Genomic DNA, 11,720 nt, shown 5'->3' with positions numbered 1-11,720 from the left:
CCTTATCACAACGAGTCAAAGATGTCCTCCCATGCGATTTGAAACTAGGTGGAGGGTATAACATCTCATTATGCCAACGACTCGGTTGTCCTATGAGGAGACCCCCTTGTTTATGCGATAAGGGATAGACCTCCGCACAACAATTTGACTACTAAAGTCTATCCCATTATGGATTTGAACCTGTGACCTCTTATAAAGAAGTACAACTCTTAACTATTAAACCTATTAAAATAGTACTTTTATAATATGGTTACATTGATAAATATTTTATCTTATAAAATATTAAATAAAGATAAATAAATTTAAATAATAATATTTTTATTTTAATTTTTTATAAATAAAAATCGATAATTATATATAAGATGAAAATTATCCTACAACATTTTTTTTTACATTAACTATTATTATTACCAACCTAGATCCATCCTCCCGATCTACAGTTTTGCATCTCAAGACATTTGATCCCTCCTGAGGCTTGGTAGATCCAGAGTTAAGATGAATTTAATTTCTCCCCTTAAATACACTATATTTCACATGAATACCATGGGTCAATACCAAAGTTAAGATGAATTTAATTTCTCCCCTTAAATAGGCTATATTTTACATGAATACCATGGGTCAATACCATGAAGCAATTTTTATTTTGTCATTATTAATATTTTTATAATAAATATTCTTTTATTTTTATTATTTTGGCTGAGTAAAAATGTTTACATGACATTACACTATATTACCATGGGTCAATACCATAGATTTTCATACCATGAAGTTATTTTTATTTTAGGGTGGTAAAAATGTTTAACTTAAGTTAATTTTTATTTTTATTTCACCCAGTGAAAATGTCTAATGTAGCCTTATTTTTAATTTTTAATTTATTTTATTTTGATTGAGGTATATGGGACATTATATTATTGAATTGAAGAGCACAATTATTATTTTTTAATTAAAAATAAATTATATTATATAAATGATTCAATAATTGGGCCAAAAGATTGTTCTCAGTATAAAAAGATGTGTTTGTAAATAAATATAAACATTTAAATGTTGGTTCAATATAAATTCGTAAGATTCAAATTTTTTAACTTATAATTTTTTCTCAAATTTTATAGTCAAACAAAATTTGTATCATCATATGATTCTCTTAACTTTTAATAAATACAAAATAAAATAAATATATACTAAATATATATAAAATAAAAATGATCACATAATATATATTTTTTTAATGTTATTTATGATGGTCTAAACCTCTTCCCATCATAATGATTACAAACTTTATGTCCCTAACTTGTAAATGTTGGTAAAGAAATTCTCTGGGGATTAATAAAAGGCATCGCCGGATAGACGGAATTCAATCCGATATGAATTTCATAACATCATAAACGTGAATCCGTGAGGCACCGCATTGCGACATTCTCGATATCTCTTTTAATCTGTCTAGGTAATACGCCGCGGAGGAAGAGAGCACAGACGGAAGAAGACATCATGGAAGATTACGAGGTAAGGTTTTAATTTCTGGGTTTTTTCTCTCACATCATCGTACTGAATAACCCCATAACAATTACTGTTCTTTAAAGAGCTTTTTAATAGATTGTGGCCATAAACGGAGAAAGCTGGACACAGATTGTTGTGGAATTCTTTTCCCAGCCGGATAATTGTGAATTTTTTTTCGTCATTTGCTTGTTCATTTGCCAATCACTTTTGTTACAGTGGCGTCAAACTGCCCTGATGTTCGGGACTGACCCATTGTTGAATTCCATTTTTGGGATGTTTTCCTTGTTGAAATTTGACTCTAACAGATATTTTAGCCGCGTGCAGAAGAAAACCCCTTCAATACTTTTCTTAATCGATCTGTTTGTGCCGCTGGTTCTTTTTTGCTAATGCAAATTCTATAGGAATTTCTTCTATATCGGTAGTAAGCAAAACAAATGCAAACTATGCCAGGGTCACAGCCCGTGGATTCCCAGATTGTAAACAGCTACTTACCAAATTAACATAAGGAGCTACATTCCTACTAATGGCCCTTATAGATCCAGCTATGAAGCCTACAATGATACAGAACGATAAGTTCAAACTTGAGACAAATGAATCCATGCCCTAACCAATTTCTCGTCCCTTTAAACGCCCATGGAAATGTGGAAAACAACGAACACACGGAAGCAAACACGGGATGGAGAGATGGGTTACATGGACAGTTATAAAATAAGATAAGATAGGATAGGATAATTGATGTACCTACTAGGGCAGACATCGTAATGAACGTCGACAGGTTTACATTGGGTAATATTCGTTAGATGCGGGAAGTGCTCAGGTGTTTCTCTGCAAGTTTTTCTTCGATGAAAAAAAGATATTAATGTCCAAAGAATGACCACAAAAATAGATCAATTGGGCTGAGGAGTACATCCAACAAAAAATACAATGTGGGATTGCAATAACATCTGCCTAGAACAAAAGTAGAAAGAAATAAAGTATGCAAGTATAAGAAGAAGCATGAATGCTACTGTACACGAAAAGGTAATGAAAAGTGAGAGCAATGCCTCAATGTTGAACCAAAAAAATATGTCTAGGCTAGCTGGAGTTGGCTACCAAGTGCAAAAGGGGGCCGAGGAAGCGTGTCTTCCTTTGAGTCATCAATTTGACATGGTTAGTATAGTGTTGGATAATATCTCTCAGGGAATGACTGGGGTTGATGGGAGCTAGTTTTGTGATTTTTTTTTCTTTTTTTTTTTTGGGGGCCGGAGGGGTCAGTGCAGGGCTTGGGAGGGAGGAGGAGACGGGCAGGTGATCTAGGTAGATATTGGTGGCCACCTGCCAAGTCCACTTGGACCCCCACCATTGTTTCTTTCAGTTTTTCAGTTTCCTTAATTGTAGCACAATTTACTATTTTTAGTAGTTTTTCGGGTCCTGAACTTCCGGAGCCGTTTTGAGGCCCTAAACGACGCTTTTAGGGAAAATTGGGAGCAACATGGGTCCAAAGACTGATGTTGCTCTTCCCAAAGTTGTAGTTCTCGGATAGACCTTTCTAACGAGATATTGTGCACGTCAAACGAAAAGCGTATGCCAAAGTTATGACCCCGGGAAGTTGATGTACCAATTTACCGAAACGGGGCCCACAGTTCGGAGTTTCATCTTCTAGGGTTAGGTTTTTGGATGTTTAGGGTTTTCCATTGTTTCTCAACAATAAATAGGCCTTCGAGCCTCATTGTAACACAGTTCAGAGGCATGTAGCCGCCACATCTCTTCTCAGAGATAAGCTACCATCGCCTTAGCTGGTTTATTTCCATTTCTGTTTGTAAGCATATTTTAGTATTTTACATTAATGAAATGAAGTATTATTTCCGCTGCATCTCTGTGTTTATGGTTATCTCTGTAATTTGTTGCGTTCCTGTTTAAATCCGGATCAGTGGTATCAGAGCGGTCTGCTTTTTCTCTGTTTTTCTTTGCATGTCCCTAACGAGGTCGGGATATAAGGAGTTAGGGCTTGAACTGGTAGAACCTTTGCAAGACCATCCTCGCAAGTCCCGACGGCCTCCCATGGCAGATGAAAAGAAAGACGAGGGGGCAGGAGATCTTATCAAAATTTTGCTCGAAGAAGCCCTCGAGCGACAAAGGAACGCGATGATGGACATCTTTGACCAAATCTTTAGCGGCTACTCAGGGGCGACATTGGCTTCCAACAGTTACTCTGGAAACGCCACACCGTTTAAGGTACAAGTTAATTTTGAAATCTCCATATTTGAGGGTCAGATAGGCGCGATGCCGTCGATAAATGGTTAAATTTGCTAGAGGGTTATTTTCAGTGTTCCACGGGGACTCGCCCCCCTCCCTAGGAGTCTAGTTTCCTCGCACCCCCGCGCTCCGGGGACTTGGGGACGAGTAGGGGACGTTTCCCCACGCTCCCAAAATGGAGGAAACTCGGGGGGACGTGCCAGGGAAACGTTTCCCTTCCCTGAGGGGGCGTTTCCAAAAAGGGGGACGTGGGGGGACGTGAGGGGGCGTGGGGGGACGAGAGGGGACGTGGGGGGACGTGGGGGGACGTGGGGGGGCGTGGGGGTACGAGAGGGGACGTGGGGGGACGAGGGGGGACGTGGCACACCTTTAATGCATTAAAAACCATTTTAATTAACTAAATGCTGAACTTAATCTTTAATTAAGAGTTAATTAACGTTTAGGGTTTTGGAAATCGTTGTTTCATGTTATAAAAATGGCACCTTGAACCATGAACAACACACTCACAGCCTTTGCAAGTTCGTTGAGCACTCCACTCACAGCGTTGGATTTCATTGTTCGGATTTTAATAAACAGTGCATGTATCATTATTGATTGTATTAGGAATTGTATACAAAAGGTAAATTACCTAAAAAAGTCAGTGAATTAATACAATTAGTTGAAAGTGCAAGCTAGGAAAACCAAGACCTTGAATCGGTTCAATATGGGCTCTCCCTGTTCATGGTGATAGTAGGTTTAGGAAAAGAGCCTATTGTCACATGTTCTGAAAAATGGATCTGACTATTTTGTTTCCAGGAACCAATTAACCACAAGTATGGGTGAAAAATCCGACTTGTAAAAACTTAAAAGACTGCCTCCTTGACTACCATGCGTTGTGTTGATGAGACCTGACTGAAATATAATATTGTTGATATAATAAGACCTGATTAAAATACAGAATGTTAATATTCCACCAGCCACCCAACTACTTTCCTATATGATTTCTCAAAATTCTGCCTTGACATCTAATTTTGATCCCATGAGAACTTAAAGGGTTCAAAATAAACATTTACTCAAAGAAAGAAACCAGCAGGATCTGTAAAATGGAAACTAACTAAGCAGTCTAACAACATGAAAAGAAGAAAGTAACTTCCACTTACGTGTCTATCATTTTTTGCATGAGATTGCTGATGGAAAAATCTATGGCACAAGGTTATGGCTGTCGCAATGGTTACCTGGGAACTGAATAAACAATAGACAGTCAGCCTATTACTATATTAGGCCTATGGTCTTTACCTGTGGAAAAAGCATCCAAGTTCCGTTTAGTCCAAGTTCCAAAAATGATTTCTTTTAGACTTTTTCTTTAGGTTAGCAGTATCTAAAACAAAATTGTGAAGGTATATCAGACCTATGGGCTAGTCCTATGGAAGCATTGCCAAATAGGCTATTCATATATTAATATTATCAGTTGAAAATCTACGCCCTGCCTAACTAATATGTCAAGAACTTAGAAGTCCAGTTTCTCAAAATCATTATACATAATCCACTATAGTTCTGAGTTCTCTCTATGTTTAAGTTTTCTTCTAAGAAGGATAGTTCTCTCTTTGTTTAAGTTTTCTTCTAAGAAGGATTGTGCAAATTTTCAAATTCATTGCTTTCTTGCTCCAGGAATTCATATCAATGATCATGCTTTGTAGCTTTTCAATTCAACCCAAATTGTCATAGTGGACTCAATTAATAAATTATATTTTATATTTCTAAATTTTTAAGACCCTGACGCTCCCCCACGTTTCCTAAAAAACGGTAGGGAGCTTTTGCATAGGCCGCTCCCGCGCCCCCTCGCTCCCTCGCCCCCTCGTCCCGGAACCTTGGTGGAACATTGGTTATTTTTCTATTCATGATTTTTCCGGTCGGGAAAAGATTATTTTCGCTCTTTTCAAAGCAGCCCCCCACTTTAAGGATTGGTGGGAAACCTATTGCGAGCAAAATGATGAAAGTACAAGCTCACTATTTTCAGCCGTACCCACTTGGAATTCATTCCGGGATGCCATCAAGGAGCAGTACTACCCTGTCGGAAGCTATGAGGATTAATACATAAAGTAGACCACGTTGTGGCAGGGAAGAGACCAAAACGTGCCAGAGTTTACCAATATTTTCCATACCCTTCGCACAAAGTTGGGTATCAAGGATTCGAAGCAGCATTTGGTACTCAAATATCGCGGCTGCCTGCACAAGTACATCCAGGAAGAAATAGAATTCCTGAACATCTCCTCGCTCGGCACGACATACCGATATGCCATCAAGGTCGAGCAAAAGTTTAAACAGAAGAAGTGAGACTTTGGATTTGCGAATCCGAAGCAAGGGAAAGGTGCCCCCAAACCGCAGAACAAAGGACAAAGCCAAGGCGGGGCAGCCCAAGACAACCCGCCAAAGCTGCAAGCAAAGAATAGCGCCGCAAAGCCAAAAAAGGACACGGAAAAGTGGTGTGAGTTCCATAAGAGCTCCACTCACAACACAAGTGAGTGTCGGGCCAAGCAGTCACTGGTGGCCGAGCTAAAGGTTTCAGAATTAGATGCATGTTCTGATTCTGAGTCAGAACTCCACAAAGGGAATGACAAAGGAAAGCAGATTATCGATGCGGAGCCCAACGCCACTATTGCCACCATGAAGATCCTGAAGGAGGAACTCGAAGATCTAGAGGTGGAGCGTCTCTTCCACTCCCAGATGTGGGTAAAGGGCTCCCTGCTATAGTTCATTGTCAACAGCGGGAGCCAAAAGAACCTCATTTCGGCAGAGGTCGTGAAGCGGTTGGGCTTACCGACCACAGCACATCCACAACTGTACACCATTGGGTGGCTTCACCAAGGACGAGATCTTTGCTTGAGCCAGCAGTGTTGCCTTCCATACAACATCAAGCCCTTCACAGATGAGGTATTGTGTGACATTGCTCCCCTTGAAGTTTGTGATGTATTATTAGGACACCATACTTGTAGAAGCGACATGCTGTGTATGAATCAAGGCCCTATGCTGTTATTGTTACTTTGGGAAATAAGTTGTACAGGATACTGGAGGTAGCATCGCCTATTGCCATCTCTTTAGTTATTGCAAAACAATGCAGTAAGCTCATTTCCAAAATCGGGAAATTTGTTTTCCTGATGATACGCCCTCAAGGAAAGAAGAAGAGAGTGGCCACGACCTCTAGACAGGGCCCCTCCGCATGACAACTACAGATGGACAAGGTCGTGGAGGAGTATGAGGACATCTTCACCTCCCCCACAGGGGTTCCTCTGCACTGTCAGGTCAAGCACTCCATCGATCTGACCCTAGGTGCGCCACTGCCCAATGGACCAATCTATCGGCGCTCCGTTCTGGAGAACGATGAAATCAAGAGGTAGATTCAGGAGTTGCTGTAGAAAGGTCACATCCATCCAAGTTCATCGCCCTGTGGGAGCCCGATCATGTTGGTACAGAAGAAGGATGGGACTTGGAGACTCTGTATTGACTATCGGGCACTGAACAAGATCACTGTTCGTAATAGGTACCCGATCCCACAGATTGATGACCTCCTGGACCAACTGAAGGGGGCAAAATATTTCAGCAAGATCGATTTGAAGTCAGGATATCATCAGGTACCAATCGAACCCTCCAATGTGTGGAAGACTGCCTTCAAAGCCAAGGAGAGCCTTTTCGAATGGTTGGTTATGCCTTTTGGATTGATGAATGCTCTTGCAACCTTCATGAGGCTAATGGATGACATCTTGCGGCCATTCACCAACTCATTGGTAGTGGTATACTTGAATGACATCCTGATCTTCAGCTAGAGTTGGGAAGAGCACCTCCACCACATTCGACAGGTTCTCCAAACACTGCGACAACACAAGTTATGTGCCAATTTGGAGAAATGCACTTTTGGCATGACCCAGGTTCAGTATCTGGGATACATTATTGATGAACAGGGGGTGCATGTGGATCCAGCCAAGATCCAAGTCATTCGGGATTGGCCATCTCCAACCACTCTGACAGAGCTCCGCAGCTTTCTAGGTCTTGCTAACTTCTACCGCAGGTTCGTGTTGGGATTTTCTCATATCACTTGGCCCTTGAGTCAAGTCACCAAGGGAAGAGCGAAAGCAAAATTCTTTTGGTCTGAATCTCAACAGAAGGCATTCACAAAGTTGAAAGATCGCCTTTGCTCGGCACCAGTGCTCGCATTACCAGACTTGCAACAACCATTTGAGGTCGAGACAAATGCCTTTGACTATGCTATTGGGGCAGTCCTTACTCAACACGGGCATCCACATCCAGTGGCATATCACAGTGAGACACTTTCAGACAGTCCGGAAGTATCGCACTTATGACAAAGAGATGTATTCCATTGTGCAGGCCTGCCGACAATGGAAGCATTACATTTTGGGGAAGGAAACGGTCATCCACGCAAACCACCGACCCCTGCAGTTTATACAGACCCAAGGGAAATTACAGAATGATCACCATCAGAAGTGGTCCACATACCTGCAACAGTTCCATTTGAATATCAAGTATAAGAAGGGTAGCACCAATAATGTTGCAGTTTGCCTCAGTTGACCACAGATCATGGCGTTAACTACCGTGCTCAACTCTTGTGGGCACGAGACTTCTGATTGGCCACTTCTCTACAAAAGCGACCCAGAATTCGGCCACACATACCAGACACTCTTGGAGGGTCAGCATGTTCCAGATTTTCACCTCCAGGATGCCTTATTATGCCACCTGGGTCACCTTTGTGTGCCAAGATGATTTGGGAAGCACTTTACAGTCGGGCTACTGGGCATTTCGGGGTCGAGAAAACGGTGGCAGTACTGCAAAAGTATTTCTATTGGCCGAATCTTCGACGGGATGTCGGGAAGTACATCAGATCATGCACTGCCTGCGCCATTGCCAAACCAACCATCAAGAAGCAAGGCCTCTATACCCCGTTGCCTACCCCTAGTCGACCTTGGGAATCCATCTCCATGGATTACATGTCAGGGCTTCCTTCCACTAAGCATGGAAACGACTGTGTTTTTGTGGTCGTCGACAGGTTCTCGAAGATGGCCATTATGGCGGCCTGCAAGAAGAATATCACAGTAGAAGCCACTACTAAACTCTTCTTTGAACGAGTGTGGGTACACTTTGGGATCCCACAGTTTATCATCTCAGGTCGGGACAACAGATTCCTCAGTACATTTTGGTCCAGTCTCTGGTCGATGCTGGACACCAAACTCACTAAGTCCACAACCTTCCATCCTCAAACTGATGGCCAGACAGAGGTTGTCAACAGGATGATCGTACACATTCTGCGCATGTACAACTCAAAGCATCCACGCACATGGGACGAGAGCCTCCCCTATGTTCAGCACAGCTACAATCGAGCTCTCCACAGCTCGACTGGCCACAACCCTTTTTAGGTGGGCTTGGGATTCCAGTCACTATGTCCCATTGATGTGGCCATGCCATTTGTAGCTACTCACGCAGATTCGGCTCATGTCCAGTCTGAAATAGATAAGGCAAACAACTTCATTGAGAACATCCAACATATTCGCCAACAGGTCCATGACATTCTGGAGAAATCAAATGCCAAGTACAAGCAGCGACATGATCAACATCGGGTACCACACAGGTTTCAGGTGGGCGACAAAGTCTGGTTGCATTTGCAAAAGGAATGCCTTACTGGAGCTTATCGGAAACTCAGACCACTCCGATATGGTCCTTACACCATTACCAAGGCTGTGGGAGACAATGCATTTGAGCTCAGCCTTCCCCCATTCCTTGGCCTGCAACCAGTGTTCAATGTGGACTGCCTTCGGCCATACTTTCCACCATTACTAGACACATCCATTGCAGAAAAACTCACACCCACAGAGTTAAATTCAGATTGCATGGAACAAGCTGCAACCTAAGTCACCGGATTCGTCCTAAACCCCCTATGAATCCCGAATCCAGCGAATCCGACACGATTCGGTCCGGATTCGTGTCCAAATCATATGACACGTCGTGTCCGTTTCCGACACGTCGTGTCCGAGGTCGTGTCACGATTTTCAAAAGCGTGTCGCGATTTTGGGACACGTGTCCTGTTTCCAGGACTCGCTAAGCTCAGTGCGGGAAAGAAAAGGGCGTGTTTGCTCATTAATATTTTCATTTGGCAAGTGATTTGTGCTGTTGGCAAGTGATTTGTGCTGTTGCAGCAAGGAGTAGAGCATTTTGGCAGCTTCATGATCAAGTCTAGGCCCTAGTATTGATATGCTATTCATGGTAATGTTAAATTCTTAAAGTAAAAGTGACATTCTCCTTAATCTTCATTTTCATCCTTTTACTTAAATTTTTAACATTACCATGAAATGACTCAGGATGTTTGAGAGTGGTTTCGGCCTCATTGGATTTCATATGGAGAAAGTAGAATTTTAGATTTCATTCAAAATCCAACAGACTTATTAGTTTTTCAGGATTTTAGGATTGGGGGATTGCAATGTTTCCATTGAATTTTGTCATGTATTAGGGTATGGAACTCGTATTTAATCAAGAGCACCAAACCAAGAGCTTCTGAATATGTCGCTCCTGCTCCCGTTTTCGCTCCTGCTCCCCGCTTTCGCTCCCGCTCCCAAGTAACACTGTTCCTGATGATATGGGTCTGGACACCACTGTTGAGTTGGCATTGGCCAACATGGATCTCAATGATCCAGTGCTAGAGCTTGTTAGATTTGATGACTTAGAGGGGTCAACCTCCATACCAACAGATGCAGAGGCGACTATGGATACAGGGGAGGAGGAGGATGCAGAGGAGAGCAGTGGGGACCATGATGATGGGGACAGTGATGTTGATTTTGATGCTGATTGATGCCTTGAGGCTTGTATACTTGTAGTTGTTTTATATTTTATATTTCTATTTGCCATTGGCATTGCACCAACACTACCTATGTAACACATTTTGATTTGATGACTTAATGAGAAAACTACAATTGTCAGTGTGTTTATCTTACTATCTTGTAGTTGTAAGTTGTCTTTCAGTTATGAATTATGAATCATGATTTAAATTTTCAATAGATTTATCATTTATGTGACCAGTGCCACTGACATTTATTTGAATTTTGTATGTACTATGCATGATAATAGCTATAGATGAAGATCTATGCTTGAAATCAATAAATTTGTATCATTAATTAAAATTTGTGTAAGAAATATGATAATATCTAATTTTTAATATATATATATATTTTTAATAAAATAATATATAACGTGTCCTAACGTGTCCTGTTCCGGGGGGTCAGCGTGTCCGAATCCGACACCACGAATCTCGAATCCTACGTGTCCCGAATCCCCTTGTCAGGTGACTTAGGCTGCAACTAATCGGATCATGGACACACAAATCAAGCACACTCGCTAGCAGAATATCCAATTGTACCAAGTTGTCAAAGCAGGCCAACTCCTTCACCAGGGCAAGTGGCTCCCCAGGGACCAAGTTCAGCAGAAGTTTCCTCATCTCATGGAGGAACTCAACGCAATGGGGACCATTGCTTCTCAAGGGGGGAGGAATGATCCAGGTAGATATTGGTGGCCACCCGCCAAGTCCACTTGGACCCCCACCATTGTTTCTTTTAGCTTTTCAGTTTTCTTAATTGTAGCACAGTTTAATATTTTAGCAGTTTTTTGGGTCTTGAACTTCCGGAGCCGTTTTGAGGCCCTAAACGACGTTTTTTGGGAAAATTGGGAGCAACATGGGTTTATGGACCAATGTTGATCTTCCCAAAGTTGTAGTTATCGGATAGATCTTTCTAACGAGATATTGTGCACCTCAAACGAAGATCGTATGCCAAAGTTGCGACCCCGGGAAGTTGATGTACCAATTTACCCAAACGGGGCCCACAGTTTGGCGTTTCATCTTCTAGGGTTAGGTTTTTGGATGTTTAGGGTTTTCCATTGTTTCTCAACAATAAATAGGCCTTCGAGCCTCATTGAAACATAGTTCAGAGGCATGTAGCCGCCAATCTCTTCTCAGAGAA

At 41.8% G+C, this 11,720-nt stretch overlaps 1 protein-coding gene across 1 annotated transcript in view; it reads left to right on the top strand.

Annotated features, from left to right (window-relative positions):
* Positions 1-1,326: 1,326 nt before the first annotated feature.
* The window catches only part of LOC149162720 (uncharacterized), a 149,468-nt gene continuing 139,074 nt past the window's right edge, over positions 1,327-11,720 (top strand). Inside the window, exon 1 of the mRNA XM_089435775.1 lies at positions 1,327-1,500. Coding sequence (XP_089291901.1) covers positions 1,486-1,500 — 15 coding nt within the window. The 5' untranslated portion in view covers positions 1,327-1,485. The remainder of the gene's footprint in view (positions 1,501-11,720) is intronic.

The sequence above is a fragment of the Pinus tabuliformis genome, chromosome 5_2 (assembly GCF_031772625.1).
Source record: "Pinus tabuliformis cultivar Carrire ecotype Pingquan chromosome 5_2, CPIR1, whole genome shotgun sequence".
NCBI lineage: Eukaryota > Viridiplantae > Streptophyta > Pinopsida > Pinales > Pinaceae > Pinus > Pinus tabuliformis.
The sequence above is the reverse complement of the archived record's forward strand: the minus strand, read 5'-3'. Positions and strand labels throughout refer to the sequence as shown.